Source organism: Capronia coronata, assembly GCF_000585585.1.
Source record: "Capronia coronata CBS 617.96 chromosome Unknown acBCG-supercont1.4, whole genome shotgun sequence".
NCBI classification, from domain to species: Eukaryota; Fungi; Ascomycota; class Eurotiomycetes; order Chaetothyriales; family Herpotrichiellaceae; genus Capronia; species Capronia coronata.
In genome coordinates, this window is record NW_006912896.1 from 2,120,187 (window position 1) to 2,140,383 (window position 20,197).

The 20,197-nt window shown below is 52.7% G+C and overlaps 8 protein-coding genes across 8 annotated transcripts; 3 read left to right on the forward strand and 5 right to left on the reverse strand.

The window, feature by feature from the left end:
* Positions 1-448: 448 nt before the first annotated feature.
* On the forward strand, positions 449-2,975 carry A1O1_05313 (dolichyl-diphosphooligosaccharide-protein glycosyltransferase subunit stt3; the record flags this gene model as incomplete). The annotated part of the gene is made up of 5 exons (XM_007726199.1): positions 449-581; positions 647-670; positions 763-843; positions 895-2,641; positions 2,702-2,975. The coding sequence occupies 5 exons, from the start codon at positions 449-451 to the stop codon at positions 2,973-2,975; spliced, it is 2,259 nt and encodes a 752-aa protein (XP_007724389.1).
* Positions 2,976-3,622: 647 nt separating this feature from the next.
* On the reverse strand, positions 3,623-5,827 carry A1O1_05314 (uncharacterized protein; the record flags this gene model as incomplete). Its single annotated transcript, XM_007726200.1, has 1 exon — positions 3,623-5,827. The coding sequence occupies one exon, from the start codon at positions 5,825-5,827 to the stop codon at positions 3,623-3,625; it is 2,205 nt and encodes a 734-aa protein (XP_007724390.1).
* A 383-nt stretch (positions 5,828-6,210) lies between these two features.
* A1O1_05315 (uncharacterized protein) lies at positions 6,211-7,742 on the reverse strand (the record flags this gene model as incomplete). Its single annotated transcript, XM_007726201.1, has 2 exons — positions 6,211-7,584; positions 7,635-7,742. The coding sequence occupies 2 exons, from the start codon at positions 7,740-7,742 to the stop codon at positions 6,211-6,213; spliced, it is 1,482 nt and encodes a 493-aa protein (XP_007724391.1).
* A 963-nt stretch (positions 7,743-8,705) lies between these two features.
* On the forward strand, positions 8,706-10,814 carry A1O1_05316 (uncharacterized protein; the record flags this gene model as incomplete). The annotated part of the gene is made up of 2 exons (XM_007726202.1): positions 8,706-10,091; positions 10,143-10,814. 2 exons carry the CDS (start codon positions 8,706-8,708, stop codon positions 10,812-10,814), a joined length of 2,058 nt encoding a protein of 685 aa, XP_007724392.1.
* A 596-nt stretch (positions 10,815-11,410) lies between these two features.
* A1O1_05317 (uncharacterized protein) lies at positions 11,411-11,940 on the reverse strand (the record flags this gene model as incomplete). Its single annotated transcript, XM_007726203.1, has 2 exons — positions 11,411-11,535; positions 11,733-11,940. Coding segments are annotated over 2 exons (333 nt in total), but the record flags the coding sequence as incomplete, so codon positions are not given.
* Positions 11,941-12,470: 530 nt separating this feature from the next.
* Positions 12,471-14,228, reverse strand: A1O1_05318 (uncharacterized protein; the record flags this gene model as incomplete). The annotated part of the gene is made up of 2 exons (XM_007726204.1): positions 12,471-13,007; positions 13,083-14,228. 2 exons carry the CDS (start codon positions 14,226-14,228, stop codon positions 12,471-12,473), a joined length of 1,683 nt encoding a protein of 560 aa, XP_007724394.1.
* Positions 14,229-15,495: 1,267 nt separating this feature from the next.
* Positions 15,496-17,246, forward strand: A1O1_05319 (uncharacterized protein; the record flags this gene model as incomplete). Its single annotated transcript, XM_007726205.1, has 2 exons — positions 15,496-15,862; positions 15,994-17,246. The coding sequence occupies 2 exons, from the start codon at positions 15,496-15,498 to the stop codon at positions 17,244-17,246; spliced, it is 1,620 nt and encodes a 539-aa protein (XP_007724395.1).
* Positions 17,247-17,647: 401 nt separating this feature from the next.
* A1O1_05320 (uncharacterized protein) lies at positions 17,648-18,847 on the reverse strand (the record flags this gene model as incomplete). Its single annotated transcript, XM_007726206.1, has 1 exon — positions 17,648-18,847. One exon carries the CDS (start codon positions 18,845-18,847, stop codon positions 17,648-17,650), a length of 1,200 nt encoding a protein of 399 aa, XP_007724396.1.
* Between the last annotated feature and the right edge of the window lie 1,350 nt (positions 18,848-20,197).

Here is a 20,197-nt window from a genome sequence, read left to right on the forward strand (position 1 = left end):
TGCTCCGGTCAAGACGGAGAGGAAGAATGGAAGAATACACCAGAGATCCAATCGGATTCGTGGGTGTCTTCCGCTGAAGAGGCGATTCCAGACGTGATCTCGAAATTGTAGTACTACCTAGGTATCCAACTGTGGACATAATCAAGATACTAAGCGTCTGCTTTCGCTTCATGCTCTCAATCCCAGACCGTTCCCATAGGTTTTCCAGCGCTGGAGAACGCTACAATAGACTGACGTGGCGGCCCGCCCATGTCTCCTACAAGGCTGCGCAAGGCTGAGGCATACCGCAGCACTCAACAGGGGCAATGCTTGGCACGGATTTGGAGACGTTGCGGGATCGCGAACTGCGCAACCAGCTGCCTCACATCGATTGCGTTGTTCCAATCTTCCACTGCAGATTGTTCCTCTTCCTCGCATCCGCCTTGTTGTTCCTATCTTTTCGGCCGTTATGGCCGCTTCCACTCCCCTAGACCCTTTCCTTCGTGGAAGCACCAGTAAGAACACCAGGGGTCTGCTACGGATCATCATTCTATGCACCATCGCCGCCGCCGCAGTGTCGGCCCGTCTGTTCAGTGTGATTCGTAAGGAGCCTCTACTGCCCTGCCTACTATCTGATTGAGGATATCGACTGACTCTGGTGGTGTAGGTTTTGAGAGTATTATTCATGAATGTTGGTCTCTCTGATTCTGTTGCTCGACACCCTTCCACTCTGGCAATCACGAAGCCATCCATTCCGAAATCGAGAGCTGACACCGCTTCCAGTTGATCCTTGGTTCAATTTCAGAGCAACAAAATACTTAGTCAAGAACGGCTTCTACAGCTTTTGGGATTGGTTTGACGACCGTAGGTGGACCGTGTTGAACACATTTGAACTGCGAAACTGATGGAGGACAGGAACATGGCACCCACTAGGTCGAGTTACAGGCGGGACACTCTATCCCGGTCTCATGGTAACATCTGGCGTGATATACCACATTCTCCGCCTCCTGTCTCTGCCGGTCGACATTCGAAACATCTGCGTTCTTCTAGCACCAGGCTTCTCCGGATTTACGGCTCTTGCCATGTACCTTTTGACTAGCGAAATGTCCTCCTCTCCATCGGCGGGTCTGTTAGCTGCGGCTTTCATGGGCATCAGCCCCGGCTATATCTCAAGATCAGTCGCCGGCAGCTATGATAACGAGGCTATTGCAATCTTTCTCCTGGTCTTCACGTTCTTCCTATGGATCAAAGCGGTCAAGAATGGTTCCATTATGTGGGGAGCCCTGGCTGCTCTCTTCTACGGATACATGGTGTCGGCATGGGGTGGCTACGTCTTCATTACCAACCTTATCCCCCTGCATGCTTTCACTCTCATCCTTATGGGCCGCTACAGCTCGAGACTCTACATCAGCTACACGACCTGGTACGCCTTGGGAACGTTGGCAAGCATGCAAGTTCCTTTCGTCGGTTTCCTCCCAGTCAGGAGCAGCGACCACATGGCAGCACTTGGTGTATTCGGCCTGCTTCAGCTGGTTGCATTCTTCAACTTTCTGAGGGACCAGCTTCCGGGAAAACAGTTTCAGACACTGCTCGTTGCCCTCGGTGGGACAATCGTTGTCATCATGTTTCTCGGACTCGTTGCCCTGACTGCTTCTGGTGTGATTGCACCCTGGAGCGGCCGGTTCTACTCACTTTGGGACACTGGGTACGCGAAGATACACATCCCCATCATCGCCTCGGTCTCGGAGCATCAACCAACCGCCTGGCCAGCTTTCTTCTTTGACCTTAACATGCTGATCTGGCTGTTTCCCGCCGGCGTCTATCTGTGTTTCCGAAATCTAAAAGATGAGCACGTCTTCGTCGTGCTCTACGCGGTTCTGGCGAGCTACTTTGCCGGCGTCATGGTCCGCCTGATGCTCACGCTGACCCCAGTTGTGTGCTGCGCTGCAGGCTTAGCCCTTTCGTATATTCTCGACACCTATCTCTATGCTCAAAAACCCGTGGAAGAGTCGGCGTCTAGCGATTCCAATGGGTCTATCAAAGCATCCAAATTCAGCGCAAACTCTGCGCTACGCTCCACTCGGAATTCCATCGTCGGCATCTATTCTGTTGTCTCGAAGTCAGTCATCACTTCGATGGTGACCGGATTCCTCCTTTTGTATGTCGCTCATTGCACTTGGGTTACGTCCAATGCATACTCATCCCCATCCGTGGTCCTGGCGTCTCGCCTCCCTGATGGTTCTCAGCACATCATCGACGATTATCGTGAGGCGTACTACTGGTTGCGACAAAACACACCCTCCGACGCTAGAGTCATGTCATGGTGGGATTACGGCTATCAAATCGGAGGTATGGCCGATCGCCCAACCCTAGTGGACAACAATACTTGGAACAACACGCACATCGCCACCGTCGGCAAGGCGATGAGCTCGCGAGAAGAAGTGAGCTATCCAATCCTGCGAGAACACGATGTCGATTATGTTTTGGTTGTATTTGGCGGACTCCTGGGATACAGTGGAGACGACATCAATAAGTTCTTATGGATGGTCCGAATCGCCGAAGGCATCTGGCCTGATGAAGTCAGGGAACGAGACTTCTTCACTGCCCGTGGTGAATACAGAGTGGACGACCAGGCGACCCCGGCAATGAAGAACTCGCTTATGTAAGTCTTGTTCACATGATTTGTGCCACGTTCGACCCGACTAATCTGTTTTGGCCACAGGTACAAAATGTCCTATTACAACTACAACTCACTTTTCCCAGCCGGCCAGGCTCAAGACCGAGTTCGAGGTTCGTCTCTCCCAGCCCAAGGTCCCGAACTCAGCATTTTGGAAGAGGCATTTACCAGTGAAAACTGGATCATTCGCATCTACAAGGTCAAAGATCTCGACAACGTTGGCCGAGACCACCAAAGTGCCGTGTCCTTTGACAAAGGCCACAAGAAGAAGCGAAAGCCTGGTGCAAAAAAGGGCGTCAGGGTCTTGAGAGAAGAATAGGCGTCAATGCGAAAGTGTATCTTATATAGCGGGGCCTTCTTAAGAAACGGCCTGGCGAGCATGGACTTGTACGAAAAGCGAATCGGTCGCCGTGCTGCGATCATGTCATGACTATTCATTTACATAGACTCTAAAAGCCTGAAATCGAAAAGCTTCTGATTGGGTTTGGAATGATGGCGAAACACAGCGGAGTCTCCATCGGAAAGGCCAATACAATAGTCTCCCTGGTCCTTTTACAATGCAAGAACGTTGTGTGAACATATTGTTTCATCGTATCAAGCCCAGAGTACCATAGGTGGACTCTCAAATCTGACAATGCTATCTCAAGTACCGTACAGGCTCCGTTTCCTGGTGCTCGGCCATGTCTATCGGATATCAGACACATAAAAGTCTAGCCAGGCCAGGCCAGGCCATTCGGAGTCAGCTTGAGCCGCAGGGTGGGCAGACAGAGATGCTGGGATGGTCTGAGGCCAATGAAGTTGATGTAGCACTCCACCCTCAAAGTTAAGGGCCCCATGAACGGATTGGAGCTGTGTAGCCGTGCAGGTTGTGATCGCACAGCCAACAGTGGAATATTTCAAAATTTCGATCACAATCCCGTATGCCTCGGTGTTGCCGCGAACCTTCCACCTTCTTATGTCTTATTCTCATCTGAGTGCAAGCAGCCCTACACCTTTCCTCGCCCTGTCCACAGCGAGCCGCAGTTTCTGCTCCTCAACATCCGTCCATTGCACGCTCAACTCGTCCCACTTCTTCACCTTGAACTCCCGTCGATACTGCGCATGTAGTTGCTGCATATGCAAAACCGGCCTCATGTCGCTGGTGCCGCTGTACGCGACGAGCAGCGTGCGAGGTGGGAGAGAAGCGAAGAGCGTACGTAATCGGGTCAGAGTGAGTGAGGCGGCGGCGTGGAGATCTGCGGAGTTCGAGGTCGTGGTCGAGGTGGAGTCTGTCGAAGGGTCGTCGACTGCGTTAGTGGTGGTTTCTGTGTTGTTGCTGGTAGACGCCTCGCCTGTGGTTGATGTTGTTGAGGATTGCGGTAGGTTGTTCCAGCCTCGCACAGCTTCGAGATCGCGGAGACGCGACCAGATGAAGTCGACACCACCGGCCGGGATTTCGTCCGCTGGATGGGTGGTGCTGTCAGCTGGCATGTCAGGACTAGTGTCGCCACCATGAGCGGCTCGCAGCACGCCCTGGACAATTTCGTCGTCATTCTCACAAGCGATTTTGTACGTGGCGTCCCTTCCGAAGCCTCTCTCTGGCGTGCCGTACTCGACAATGGCCGTTTCTCTCAGCTTGCCTGATCCATCGGGACGCACACTCCGGCCGATTCGACGAAAGATACTCTCGCCATTTGCGTCCAGAGTGCCCCATCGTGGACCCTTTTCGCACTTGAGCCGGACGAGGTCGAGGACTGCACGAGCATCTTCCACCGAATCGTGCCCGTTGAGGCCTTGCTTCTGGATCTCACGCTTCAGGTATCGATTCGCCAGAAACTTGAGGGACGATCGAAGCGGCAGACCGCGTGGGTGCGGGTAGATGATGCTGGTGTCGATGATGAATGGGTGCGTGAGTTTCAGCGCGTTCAGGTCGGATTCCAGCGAGTGTCCGAGCAGAATTGAGTCGGGACCGAGAAGCTCTAGTAGAGAGCGCTGGATGTCTTCCAGCGTGGTTGTCACATCCTCCAAATGCCGTGGCGTGATGCCCGAATACTGCGTGAAATAGTTTTTGATCGGCAGGGCGGGTTTCACGTACTTGTCGAGAACGGTCTTGCCGTGCCAGTCGACCACCGAGATTCGAGCGAGCGAGGACTTGTCGTCGTCGGTCAGGACCATCTCGCAGTCAACAGCATATGGTTGGAGACCTTGTGTTACTGCGTCTTCGGAGCGAAATGTAGAGGGAATACGTGGCTGTGAGACCGACACGTTCGTATCGACCCATCCTGCCGAAGCTGATTGTGACGTCTGCTCTCTTCGATCTCTCTCTAGCTGTGCGTCTTTTGCGTCGGTGAATGCTGCGTGATGAATCGGGTATTCTGCTTCCCGAAGCTCCTCGGCAGTGTGAACGAAGGTTGCAATTGACGTCCTTGCCGATTGGAAGAACCTCTCGTCTTTGCCGCCTTCGTCCTTTGTTTCGGGGAGCGGTGCGATAAGCATGCCCTGCAACGGCGAGTGTACTCTGTTTGCTCGTGAGTCCCCGGGCGCTTTGACTTCAAAAACATGTTGGAGAAGACGGCGAGTCAATTCCTCCTCAGAAGGGATGTCGACATCTGGAGCGTCTGATTCGTCCAGTGAAGGTATGCTGGTGGATGAGACATTGGCCGACTCTATGGATCTGCTGTGACCGGTGTCAGGACCTGTTCCCCCGGCTGTAGAAGCGCTGGCCAATAGGTCCGACTTCTCAAGCAGTTCACGGTCAAGACCGGGTATCATCAAGACAACTACTTTCTCAATGCGGCGGGCGTTCTTGATTGCCAGCCACGAGGGCGCGGCTCCATCGGCCAGAAGATACAGAACAAGTTCTTGCAATGCCTTCAGTTGGATGCGGGCAGGTCTGGTATCGAGGAAAGCAATGCTGGGCTGACCTTCTGGGTCATGCTGCACTTTGCGCCTCTTCTTCCGCGAAGACCTGGACTCTGCAACCAACCAATCTCCTTCATCCTCACCTACTTTCGAGTCTTGAGCAGGGTCGGCCGACCTTGCCGTCTGCATATCGACAAATGGGGATGGTTGACGTTGAGGCGAATGCGGCTTCGGCAGGGGTTTGGTGGTATTCAGAACTGTCTGCCCAGCTTTCAAGGCTGGTGGAAAAAGTCCGGCGTCTGCAGCAGTTCGTTTGCTGCCCGCCACCATTTTCGATCAGGAAACAAATACGACCAGGGATTTAATGCGGTCCTCACAATCTAGAGAAAGTATTCGCCATGATTTACCAAACAGCAAGCGAGGATGTTCAAACAAGAGAGTATCTGGTACTTTCGAGTTTTCGCGAAGTATCCAAAATGGGGGACATTGCCCTGCCGCTTTATACACGCACGTGACACAGCCTTGTGTTTCAGATATTATCGCCGCTGTATCTAAAACCTAACTTGCGTAACTTGCGTAAGGCAGGAAGTAGAGGACTGTCTAATCCATACGGTTCAATATAAGAGCTGGTGGTCAATGACAAGCCCATAACAGCAGCAGAATCGTATCTTCGCTCTCATACCCTCGATGCAAAAGGCGTATGTTCCCTTTACTCACGAACCGCCCGCATCTTTGCCCTTGCGTCCACCAGCGGCTTTGTAAGCTGCTCCCCGGCGGCTGCTCCTTGTGGTGGGCCTCTTTTTGTGTCTCTTTTTCAAGCTGCCAGCATTGCCTTTGGAAGTACTACTGGCACGGTGACCTTCGAAGACGAATCCGGGTTTGCCGCCAGAGCCAGCCCGTCCCTTTCCCAGAGGACCTTTGGTACCTGGTCTAGAGTCGGACCGGGCGGGGGTCGTCTTGTGCTGTATTCGGCGGGCACGCATGACGCGAAGTTTTCGAGGCAACAATGGCGGGAACTTTTTGTCGTTCATGAGAAGCGCGCCTTCAACACTGTTTTCGTTCTCGAATTGGACGTAAGCAAAGCCTTTGCTGACACGTGTCTCTTGATCTCTGACCACTCGGACGCTCTCGATCTTCCCGATCTTGCTGAAGGTGCGCCAAAGACCCTCTTCGGGATCAGCGGGCTCCTTCGCCGATGCTCGTCGCTTCTTTGAGTCATCAGCATCCTCCTCATCCTCCCCAGCTGTCTCTTTGTTGACAAAACTGAGGTTTCCAATGAAGATGCACCGCCTATGGTCGGTCTTTGCGGGCTTGCCAAGGTAGTCTGCTCGCAGATGCCGCTCGAGGACGACACTCCCGTTCAGCGTGGCAGCAACGTGTGCCGCAGCAGCCTCTGTGCTGAACACCGCATACGCATTCGTGTTAGTGGTGGTCTCGTCCATCAACTCTTTCTTTGCGAAAGTTGCCTTCTTCGGTCCGGAGCCACTGGCGTAGGCTGTCGAGCGAAATCGTAGTGATTCAAGCTTTCCCAGTCTTTTGCCTGGGTCGGACGTCTTTAACGCCGAGCGCAGATGTCTGGTTAAAGTCTTCTTGGCCGACGTTGACTTGATAGCTTCCGTCGACACATTTCCCAAGAATACCGTCCTCTTCAACCTCTCCTCATTGTTGATCTTCTTGTCGAACACTTCATGGCGTGGAACATCTCCGGCATCAGATTGACTAGCAGACGTCTCATCACTATCGGAGGTTAATCCCCCGTCTTTCTCGTCATTATCGTCGTCGTTGTCGCCAGAACCTGAGGGGGCTCCGGTGGCTTTCTCTTTGACAGCAGATCGCTGATGCTCCTTCTCTTCTTCTTGCTCGAGGCGCTTGAAGTAGGACGCTTCAAGATCATCCCCATCGGCAACGCGTCTCCGTTTGCGGGGTCGCTCACTTGCCACTCTGGCTGTTGTGTCGACTTCAGATTCAGATTCAGCGTCAGAGTCGTCCGCAGCAGATGAGGCCTCGTCGCCACTAGAGAGTTGTTGTTCGCTCGCGGTACGCTTCGGCACTTGGGCAACCCTGGCTGGAATCTTGATTGGCCCAGACTGGCAGAAACAGTCAGCGGTAGTTCATTGCATAGAGTGTAGTGACTTACGCTCGAGGCAAACAGCGACGCAAGAGTGGGATCCAACGAGTCTTTCGCTGCGAGTGGGGCCGAGCTGGTAGGCGCCTGCTCGGAGGCAGACTGCTTGGTCTTGCCCATGGTACACGACACGATACGTCGCAGTCAAGACGTACTCCCAAATGCTTTGATAACGACCCTAGAGTCGTCAACGCAGCATATAAAATTTTCGAGGAGCGCTGGCCTGTTCAAAGTTGGAGAAGAACAAAAAGTCGAGGCGCCAATCATCCAATGATGGAGATAAACGCAGCTGCAGCTGCAATTAACTCCGATGCCAGCCGTCGCCAAGCGGAATTTCTCCATGACATCGCGGGCTTTTCGTGCCTTTTGCAGTCGCAGGTGAAGGCGCTCAAGCGCTCCAGGGCCCGTGTCAGTCAGTTCCAGTGCCTGCGCCTTTTGGGGGTTCTTTCACCATCTAGCAACGCCAACACGTCTGCGCTCGACATACTTCCAGTATACCATTACAACTCTCCATTTGCTATTTGCTATTTGCTATTTGCAGCTGAGAGTTCGACAGTCGCTCCAGAGACAATTCATAGCCATTCAATCCTGCAGTCTTTGTACTAGACTCGTCCTCAACCTCTCCGCCGCTGCTGCGACACCCACACCACCCACTCAACAACCCTCCCACCCGCTTGCGTCGACCTGCTTCCCACACCCAAGTATTGAAGCTCGCGACGCTCATTTTGTCCCTCTATCTTCTCATTGCGACGACGGAGAAACAACCGGAGAAAGGGGTTCAGAGCGACGTTTATCGGCGCCTCTGATGCTTTCCTGCTACACCTCCTGTCACCCAGCGCAAAGAGGTCACATCGACAGACCATGCCATTATAACTACGACTCATTCACCTTCCCTACCTTGTTGTATGTCACTTTCGTTCCTAGTGACGCGCCTGAACATTGGCTCTGCATCCATTTGCTGTGGTCTGAACCTCGACTGACAACACAGCATCCTAGTCACATCAAACGAGCTCTCATACCTCCCTTTCGCCCGCATCAGTCCTACCTAGCGAGAAATCAAAGTATTTGGGCACGCCTTATATAATGGACTCAGCAGCCGACTCCCTCATTGCTCTCTCCAACGTTGCTACAGCCACCACCGCAAAGAACGAACCACTCTCCGACGATGACCGCTCCAGCAGTCTTAGCGAGCTAGACGATGACCTCGACGATGTTGAAGATGAAGTGGTTCAGCCAGTTGGTGCAGCTGAAGGAGACTCGGAGGCTGAAACCGAACGTCTTCAAGTCACACCGGACAAACTTGCTCGGAAGCAGCCTTTGCAGATCAGCCCCAGCAAGCTAGCTCATAGGCTGGACATCGACATGAGGCCCGAAATAGAGAGCATTACAGAAAGTCCTGTATCTTCACCAATCTCCTCGCACCATGATTCAGAGATAGAAGACGGTGCAGATGTGGAGGCAGAGGTACAAACGGAACAGGAAGTGGTGAGAGCGGCTTCGCCAAGTAAACGGAAGAGAGAAGCCAGTGAATCAGACGCCGAAGAGGCTCCGACATCGCAAAGACGCCGGACTGGGTCAGTTGAAAGCGAGGATCAGAAATCCCAACCAGAAAGCGAAAATGGAGACAGTCGCAGCCAACCTACAAGAGACCCAACAGTGGAAGCTGAAGTTGTAGTGCCGCCGCGTGAAGAAGAAGAGGCAGAAGAACAGGAAGAGGGAAATCGAGAAGCCGAAATGCTCGACACCAGTGAGGATTCTAAAGAAAAGGCCAGAAGTAGGCCTCGCCGCAAAGCCAAGGGTGATGCTGCACGAGAACCTCGCGCAGAAGATGAAGAAGAAGCCGAGGCTGCGGAGGATACCGACGCCGTTGACGAGAACGACGCTGACGCAGCGGTCAAGAGTGAGGAGGAACACGCAAAACGAATGGCAGCAATGGATGCCTTGACAACGCTGGAGAAGCACTTCGCTGCGCTGAGAGACCGACTTTATGATGAGCGCATTGCGGGCATCAACCATGAGCTTGCACTTCTGTCAGAACCAAAACCGTCTCATCCCGAGCTCCTGCGACAACTCGAAGCCGTGAGGAAGTATCGCGATGAAAAGTTTGAGGTGGAACAAAAGCTCCTCGTATACAAGATCGGCGCCCTCAAGACCAGAGCCGTGGCAGAACGCAGCCAAATACACAGTCAATATTTCCAGACTGTGCGAGACATTCGAGAGAAGTACCTGGAGCGGATCAGTGAACACTTTTACCGGATCCAGCGAGACAGGTTTAAGACCGATTCTACGATCCCAAGCTTCACCATTCCGTACCCAGAACGACGCTCACAACAAATCCTTCAACAGACAGCTTACAATAAGGAAGTGTCGATTCTGTCAGGTATCGCCAAATATGTCGGCTTCCCCGCTGCCCCGGAGTTGGCTGCGTCGAAGCAGAAAGATGTTGAAGACGACATACAGAAGATGGGGGTACGTATGAGCACTTTGGCTACAATATCAACCCGCTAACGTCATCTCTAGATCTCAGTTGCTCAAAATCGACCTCTCAGACCTGCTCAAAGGCAAGCACATGAGATGGCAGGGGCGCAGATATCAGGTCCTCAAGCGGAAGAACAGTTCCTCGAACAGACCCCGTGGGCCAACCCACAGCATCCCATTCATCGGCTGAGTCGACAGAATTCCAATCGTTCGCCCATGACGGAGTTTGTGACACCTGCAAATCAACAACGCACAACAGACGGATTACAGCCAGCCGGGTCGGCTTCTACGATCGTGGACCCGGCGGCACAGATCTCTTCGGCCATCAACACACCTTACGACGAACAACAACAGAGCAGCACCACGAAAGTGGAACCCCAGCCTGGTTCCAGTGTGCACAACTACCGACTTCATTCTACGTCTCCGCTAGATACACGACGGGTGATATCTGGACCCGGAGTCGGCGCCGACTTCCAGATCGCCACCGATCATTCCGAGGCACCTACAAAAGACATGCTGCGCGATTTGAATTCCTCGCCGCTTACATCACGCGCGCAGCTGGCGGTGGGTTCACCGCCTCGGGCGGCCTCAGCGCGGCCGGACAAGGCTGCTTCGAGATTTGGGAGCAATGAATCTCCATTCAGACATGCGAGAGATTCGGGCATCACTGCAGGATCCGGGTTTTCTGGGACAGGGAGATTCAGCATTCGATAGAGAAAGTGGAGATTTCATTTTTGGTTATGATTGATGGCATGTACAATTCCCCATAATGCGAACTCCGTTCTCTTGTGGACCGGGCTTGATGTGGCTATCGTTCGACTGTATCAAGTCGAACGTTTTCCTCTTCCCGTGCATTTGCCGCCCACTGTAGATTGTCTCCAGTGTTCTGCTTCACTTTCGACTGTATATGATCCTGCCGCAACGATGAGACTTCTTTCCATCAATGCTTTTCCAATTGCCAGGGCAGGACCTTGATCATTTCCCTCCCATTTTTGAGGTATCCTCTGCGGACTTCGGAACCGACTCCAGGCTCCAGATAGATTCATACGCCCTATTCCCATGGTTGTAGACCTCCCTTTTACTTCTCCAGTCAAGGGGGCACACCGCCGACTCAACCCGACGCTTTCAACTCAACCCCCACTTTAACTCTTTCCGGGCCTGGTATCGGACCAGATTCAACCCGGGTTGAACCCTTCGTCAAGAGACAAGAGCATAGAGGCGTCCAAAAAGGGAAAAACACACTGCGGCTGTCGTTCGTCTGGACCAGCCAATCCTTTCGCAAGCTTGCTTGGTTTTCCTCGAGGTCGACATCACGAGCGCATCCCGTTCGCTTGGGCTGTAGGTGTCTTGGGCGGCTGTGCCGACTGCGCCGGGGCGTCCGGCACAATCACGTCGTCGAAGTTCTCTTGGCCGACGGCTCTGAGTGTGAATGCGACTGCAGTGGAGAAAAGACACACATAGATGAATTAGCGCAACTGTCCTGTTACCAGACGAGGGATGGAGTTGGAAGTGCTTTGCCGGGAGCACAAGCCACACAGAGGAAGTATGCGTGGGAGTGGATGCGTGGGTGTGTGTCTGCGGAACTGAACTTGAACTGGGTTGAAAGAAGAGGAGTATAGGGGATCAACATACAAACTCCAATGGCGAAACCGAAAATACATGCCCCGGTGATCAGGTTCTTAAATAGATATGGGCGGCGGGCGCGGTTCAATGCCGCTCCGGATCGGTAGTCCGTGTTGTAGTATGACGAGCGCTTGAGGCTGTAGTTATGGAGCGTGTTGTTAGTTTCATAGTCACTGGAAGTTTTGCTTTCGAATGAAGAGAGTGGAGAATGTAGGACTGTGGTGCGCTGGGATGCATTTGTTCAAGGGCTGTCGCTGCTGTCGCTGGGGGAGCTGAGACTCACAAGCCGTTCTGGAGGGGAAGCGTGGACCGCATGGTGTTTTGGACTCGAAGAGGCGTTCTATCGGATAGAGAGATTGATGGTGTCGAACAATGGAGCAGACACTGCTGGAGTTATGGTTGCTGGCGCAGATGAATGGACTGTGTAGCGAGTGTTTGTCAATTGTACGAGTGTCGAGAAATTATAGTGCTACGCTGTATCTGTGTTCGACCGTAGTGGATTCCTCCTCCGGTGGAGTATTTACATGCAAGTGGTGAGCTCTCAGCCTTGCCTCCTAGGAAGACTACCTAGATATTTCAATTTAGAGTACTGTGCTCGATAAGAAAGGCATGTGAAAGGAGACGAGAGAAAATTATGGACTGGTTCAAGAAATGTCTTGCCATCTGACACAATATATACCGAATACAATCAGCCGCTCAAATCTTGCTAACAGTAGACACGTATATAAGTATTAAATAATGGCTCCATCAATTCCCAAAACCATCACGAATCTCCAAAAAGGTGTGATACCTATTCCTCGTCCAGCGCCGAGCTTTCTTGCCCCAGATAATCATCGGCACAGTGGTCATGATGAAGACAAAGGCCAAAACGCCAATGGCGATAAAGGTGTTCTGAACACCACTGGCATCAATCCACTGGGACGTCACAAAAGAAAATATACATCCAATGGTGTTGTTGATTGTGGCAACGCCCACCATGCCCTCGAGGACCATGTCCGGATAGGCGTCCATCAGGTATGCCATGCTTAGATCGCCGGCGCAGCCCCAGCCAAATCCAATGAAACCGAGACCGACGTAGGGAGCAGGCCATGACCATCCGTGAGCGCTGCCAATACCGAAAATCCACATCCCCGTAGGGAAGATGCAGGCGCAAGGTAGCATGAGCCACAGGCGCTGTTCAGCTTCCATGACACCGCCGTTACGCTTGGTCATCCAGAGCACGAATTTGTCGCTCAGCCATCCGCCGTAGAAACAACCAATCACCGCTCCAATGAGGGTAGGGATCTAATCGCCATCTGGCATCAGTATTCATAAACTCGAGACTGCTTGGGTATTTTGGGAAGGAGGGAATCTGCGTACATTCATGTTACCGTCCTCGGCATCGGTATAGTACCACGGAGCCTCGTACCAGTTGTCCTCCTCGACAGTCAAATAGAAGGTAAGCCAGGCATCTTGCGCCCCCCACTGCAAACCAGAATATATGACGGCGGGGAAGGTGAAAACGCGCAGGGTGTGAAATAGGCGTTGGAAATATTGCTTGAACCCTGTTCCCCGTAGATTCGGGGCGGGAGTAATGATGGCGATGCGCTGCCAATATGATTTGGGCTTTTCGTCCCTACCAGAACTGCGCTGCTGTTCCATGCTGACTGAAGTGTTCGTCTGTTCAGCAGCACCAGCAACCTTCTCTTTGTCGTGGACTTCTGCTGCCACACTCGCAGATCTCTCGCTGTGGTTCCCGTTAACACCATCGATGAGATACCGGTCGCCATCATTGATAAAGTACCTCTCTCGTCGGAAAGTGGTTTCTTCCAGTCCGAAAAGAAAGACTAGGAAGGTTGAACCGGAGAAGATGGCCCCGAACCAGCCGATCCATCTCCAGCCGAGGCTGCTATCAGCGATATAGCTGGCAATCAGTGGCCCCAAGTATGTTCCGATACTGGTGGCCAGCACGTAAACACCAAGGACCGAACCACGCTGGTGCTGGAACCAAAGATCCATCAACGACAATTGAACGGTCGCTTCGGCCACCGATTCGGATGCACCAACGAAAAGCTGATTCCAAAGAGCATCACTAGTGGTTTGACCTCTCGCAAACCAGATACTCCCAATGACCCCCCATAGCATCCCGATAAGGTACAGGATTCGACGTCCGTACAGGTAGACAGCCGGAGACGAGAGCAATGTCCAGTAGCCAATCCCGATGAACAATATGCCGGCTCCAGTATTGAAGGAAGAATAGCTGATCCCGAGCTCGAGGTTCTCGTTATACTGCGCCGCGCCGGCATCGTTCGAGGTGGCCGCGGTCAGGGCGGTCACAAAACAGACCAGGAAACTATGCCAGTATTTGTGAGGCAGCGACCAATGGAGAGGATCATTCGGCGACTCGGTCGGCTGAGGCACCAGGACGATGTCGCCATGTTTTTTCAGGCCCAACTCGGCAGATAGCGGCGCCCCTTCAGCATCGAACAGGCGGCGCGTGCCCGGGAGCACCTCTTCGAACTCCATGCGGTCGTCGTCACACGGGAAATCGAGATTTGAAATGCAGTGGGGACGAACAGCAGGAGAGCTCAGGTGGTGAAGTCAGCCGGGGCCACTCGTCACTTATAAACAGATTAGGCGAAAGGCGTGGCCATATTGCCGGTGCGACGTCCTTATCGCATGGTGGCTTGCAGAGGTAGTGTGCCATTGAAGGATACAGCAGCGTGTTCTGTGGGAAAGAAAACCAGGATGAGGTCCGCCGTCCAATCCCCGCAGAGAGGAGAGACAGTGAGAGGGATCATGGCCAGCATTGATGGGCTTATCAGTGGCGAGTAGGGATTTGCATACGCGAGTGGGTTGGACAGAGGCGATGATGAAGTGTAGACGGCATGACGGATCGTAGCTGGCGAGATGGCAGTTGGTGGTGCTGCACATCTAAAAGTAAAGTGGAGGACAGCAGGCGTGTGGTGGGCTAAGCGGCTACTAGGGGGCACTTACAGAACCACTAGGGTGCGGCATTGGAAGAGTGGCACGATGCCCCTAGGTTGCAAGGTTACAGGACTTCCAGAAGCGCAGGGGCGCAGGTGGGGGTGGATTTGTAGGTGTTTGTTTAGCTAGCTGGGACTACGCACCTACCAGTGCCTACAGGTACTAGGTATCTACATGTAAGTACTGTAAGCCTACAATTCACTAGTTGCCTTAGTACACAGTACAATGTAGGTACACAGTCGGGTTTAATGTAAGGTGAATCGAAAGTCACAAGAATCTCATCAGGCTGCACACATAGTAGTAGACGGCTCAACGGCTAGAGCCTCCCTTTCTTATCTGTCAGATTGGGCCTTAAGCAGTGGAGATGAAGAGCTTGACCAACGCTTAGCCCAGAGATCGTAGAATTAGGGGGGGTGACGCGGGCTTGTGCGTGACGTTTGCAGCCCAAGCCCACTCGTAGGTACCCCAAAAGGCGCCTACAGATGGCTAGTAGGAGGCTGTTGTGTCTGCATGCGCGGATCCCCTTCGCCGATAAGCAGGAATCTGATTTCTGCGCCTACTACGTACTAGCAACCGCGTGTAGCTGCCTCAGGCGTCCTAGTGGCTCCTCCCCTCAACATCATCGTCTCTACCTCGCCTCTCGACCCTTGTTTTCCCTCTTTCCCTCCTTTCACATTCCATCATCCTCAACTACACAGTCTTGTACTGCTCGCCCAATCTCTTCCCTTGCGGACACCTTCATCAGCCTCGCGTGTTGATATCCCCCATACTCTGTCACACGCGAATGTCGACTTGTCAGCTCAAAATGGCTCAACAGTTTCATATCGCCCACCTTTCTAGTCACGTACCTAAGGAGTCCAGTAGTCCTTCGACCATTCTTCAACTCGCTAACCGGCTGCTCCCTGCACCTGCCGTGTCCAAAGAGTTGGAGGATGGTCGAAACCCGAAAGAACCTTCTGTTGTGAGTCAAGAGCTTTGGGATACACCCAGAGATGGAACTTCAAATCAAAACAAAGTCGTCGTCGTCGTCGGTGCCGGCATTGCTGGGCTTCGTGCAGCTTCCGTCTTGAGATCCCATGGGGTCCAAGTCGTGGTCCTCGAAGCTAGGCCTGACCGCATTGGCGGACGTATTTACACGAGTAGGAAACCGGGACACGCTCCTAGAGACATTGGTAAATATTGCCTCGAGCAATACTGACAATCGCCGTAGGCGTTTGAGATGAAGTCGTTAAGAGCGCTCATTGTTCGGCCACGACATTGTGGATTGTTTTCCTCCGTCGTCACTGTGCTCACACGCTTATAGGAGCTGCCTGGATGCACGAAACCGCCAACAACAAACTCGTCCGCCTTATTGGCGAGCTCAACATCGAGCATTACTATGACGACGGCACCCCATTGTATTATACCAAAGACGGTCGTCTCGGTTCTCAGTTCAAAGCCAAAAAGGTCGCCGATGAGTTCGCCGATTACTGTGAATGGTATTACGACGAGAACCCCGACGCCGAAGACAAACCTGCGTTGACCTTCATCAAAGAATGGTTGAACAATCATCCCTTGGTCACCGAGGATGAACGCCTATGGGCTCCTCAAGCTGCTCGTGAGGTGGAAGCGTGGATTGGGACCAGTCTCGAACAAGCTTCCTCTAAACACCTTGCCTACTTCGCCACGGAAAGAAATCTCTACATGAAAGGAGGATACGACAGTATCGTTGACTGGGCTGCGTCTACCCTTCGTGAACCAGAGATCATTCGCCTGGGCCATGTCGTGACCAAAATCGAGTGGAGTGACGACCATAACCCATGTGTTGTTCACACTGCCACTGAAGACGGGGAGAATCCAGTTTTCACCGCTGATGCCGTTGTTTGCACTCTCCCTCTGGGGGTCTTGAAACACAACCTCGTCGACTTCAGCCCCTCGCTTCCCAAAGATTTGTCCTTGGGCATTCAGAAGCTCGGCTATGGCGCCCTCGGCAAGATATTTGTCGAATTCGAGTCCGTGTTCTGGCCCAAGGACAACGATCAGTTCATCTACTACCCCGAACCAACCACTGACGCCATTGACGAGAGCTCCATCTTCTCTTACATGACAGTCACGAGTAACAACTGGATCATGAGTGGCACCAAGGAGTTGTCGGTGCAGATTGTGGAACCCCTTACCCAACGCATCGAAGCCATGACGTCTGATCAAGAGATCTACGCCTTCTTCGAGCCTCTTTTCAAACTCTTTCGTACCGAACCTTACAAGAAGCTTCCTCCGGTTGTGAATCTGGAAACGACACACTGGACGCAGGATCGTTTTGCAGGGTTCGGTACCTACACTGCCGACAAGACCGGTGATGAACCCGAAATTTGGATGACCGCAGTGGACAACAACAAGGGAAGCACCCTGCAGTTTGCCGGAGAGCACTGTACGCGGACTGGAAATGGATGTGTGCATGGTGCTTTTGCCGCCGGTGAGACTGCTGCTGTCAACCTTCTGGGTGTGCTGGGAGTTCCTCACAACGGTGGAGATCTCTACAGCCGACGTCCATCGAGGAGGACCCCACCCAGATATTAAGCGGTTGCTGTGAGGTAGTCTCGCGGTTTCGACGCTTGCTGGGAAGGACTATCTTCCGACATGGTTGACGACATTTGAAAGTGCTGGACTGAGATATGTCGGCGCTTATGCTTTTCCTTGTTTGCATGTTTTCCTCACGCGACAACCAAATTGCCTGGCTCTTTTCCACCCAACTTTCCCTTCGAAGCCAATCTTTGCTGTGCTGGTATGTTTGCAGACATTCTCTGCTGTGCTGATATGTCTCGGGCCCCGGACGGTCTTGTTGAGACTGACACTTCTGTCTATCTCCGAGACCGATCCTGGTGAGCTTAGTGCTTTAAAGCGAGCTCGTTCATAGTTGCCTCATTGTAACCAACGTACCGAATACAATTTGACATTGTTCATTGCTCGTTGCTCAGGGATCAGCCACCTTTTCCCATAGCGTCGTAGACTTGGTCCTTTAGGTCAGGCACTTCCCCGAGAGGCATCAAATGAAACACGCTCCCTCTACATATCTCCTCAACTATCATTTCTGCAAGCTTGATGTTCTTCTCCGGAAATCCCTCATCACGCAGACTTTGATAATACGCTGCGATCAGCCTTCTCCCTATTCTGTCCACATCATACGGTCGACCGGGATTTGGTGACTGCCGAATAACCCACACCAGTGTGAGCGGAGGATCGCCATCCTCCAAGCCAGGCTGGACATGGGGACTAAGGAGCTGGGCAGAGGAAGCCTTGGTTGGCATGTTGGCCTCGTCCGTGTTTCCGCTATTGTCTTCTGGTTGGGGTTCGGCCGCGATCTCTCTGCGCAACATCAACGCCAATCCTCCGGTGCTGGTATGGATACTCGATCGGACGCGCGCGTACGCCCGACTAGCCACGTCGTCGCCGTGGTCCGGCGGTTCTGTCTCGAACAAGGTGAACGGGACGGTGCGTCCGTCCCCCATTGCCAGAGCATCGGCCGAAGACACGGCCAGCACCATCGTATGTAGGACCTCCGACATGTCTTGACGGCGATTCTGGGGCCGGATGTAGAGATATTGCAAGTAAGGGACTGCGAAATTGGAGCTTGGGCTTCCGTTTTCAGGCACGTCATTTGATTGATTGTCTTCTTGTTGTTGTCCGTGTTGTTGCTCTCCAAGATCATTCGACAAAGGAAGCACAGAAAACTGAGCAGCACCGATCGCCTCTCCCGTCACACTATCTCGGATCCCAACGATCCTGTATGGCGCCAGTCCGATCCTCTCGCCGCTCGCTTGAGCCGCCAGCCGGTCGACGATCAAGTCGGACCGTTCGCGCTCCGCTCGCCGAGGGAACATAGCGGTGTATAGCGCGTCATAGTGTCGCATGAAATCTGGAGCCGACACAAGCTCGATCACGCCGATGTTTGGCAAGGCTGTCTTTTCCAGGCGGGTTATCGGGGTGCGGCTGAGACTGTCGATTGCAATGTTCGCGGCGGATAGCATGGAACGGAGGGCGGGTGAGAGTTTGGAAGAGAATATTGATGAAGATGTTCCTGTGGAAGGAGTTGAGCTTGTGGGTTTGGGTTTGGTTATGGTTGGGGATGGCTGGACCGGATCCGAAACGGATACAGAACTGTCTGTTACCGTATTGGCCATACCTGCTAGTCTGGCTGGTATGTTGTTTACCGGATTGAAGCAGCAGTGGTAGGAACAGGAGGGATAGTGGTAGTGGCTGTTGATGAAGTCGTGAGACGACCTGAGGGATAAATTCCTCTCTCTCTGGGTTCGGAAAGGCCCACAGCCTCGTATATCAGTGGATTTCCCTCTTGATGCCTAACATGGCTTTGATCCTGAATGTGCTTTGCTCTAAGTATGGAGACTAGGGCATATTGTACTTCTTGTGTCTTGTCTCTTGTGCTTCAGTCAGACAGTGATCTCCGATCCATCCTGCTGTCTCCACAGGCAGCGAGGAGATTGTTGATGCTGTGCTCCCGGTTTATAGCGGAAAAGGTGCTGTTCAAGCAGAGCAAGGGTCTAGTCGTATTTCGGAAGAAAGGACCTGTGTAATATATGAACGAGCAATACTTGGTTCATCAAGATACTGACTGCCTGTGCAGAAGAGTAAAGTGCTGATACCGCCAGCCTCGCGAGATATCTCGGTCGCAGCAAACATACCAAAAGCGCACTTTCAGAGAGTATTATTGTCAGACGACATCGTCCCGAGGCCAACATCCAAAATAAATGGCCCGGTATTCTGTCTGACAGCCAGCTATCTGCCTTGCCAGCCTTCAACCGTGTCGACAGTAACATGTAAGTTCAGGAGTTCACTTAAGGTCACTTCTTCCATGACGAAATTGGTAACAGACCACCGTACTGCTGGAACCGTTACTGCTACTCTTCTGGTCTGTGTTCTCCTCATTATGTCGAGAGAACTGGATCTAGTTCCTGAGGTGATCGTCTCGCTAGCACAGCGACCCATCTTGACGAAGGAAGGCCGATAACTCTTTCTGGGGAACAACTATACAGGAAGAACTGCCATATGTTAACAGCATCGAAAGTCTTTGAGAGCGAAGGAGACAGCGAAGGTCCTGAAATGCCTGTCGACGAGCTCAACGTAGATCCAAACTCTCGACTTACGCAATATCCCATGTTGATGACTTTGCCTTACCTGATGATGTGCGACAGATATCGCCGAATCAACTAGAAGAGGAGGATGTCGTGTTCATATCGCAGTCCATGACTCGGTCAAGGCACGTGTCGGTGGTTCGACGATAGAGCTCCTTAGGCCTAGGTCTGAGCCTGGGATGTCTCCAGGTCGCCGTTTTCCAGCAGTGAACTAGGACAAGGCACCTCCGTTAGTGGCCAGGATCCGCAATGCCGCAAAAATCGGCCTTTTTGGTCTGTGATTAATGGTGTCGAAATACGCAGTCGCCTGTGCGGCTGTTGCCCAAACCCATTGCAGCAAAATGATAACCCCCAAAGCCGGCTAATCGCTCAGAAGAAAAA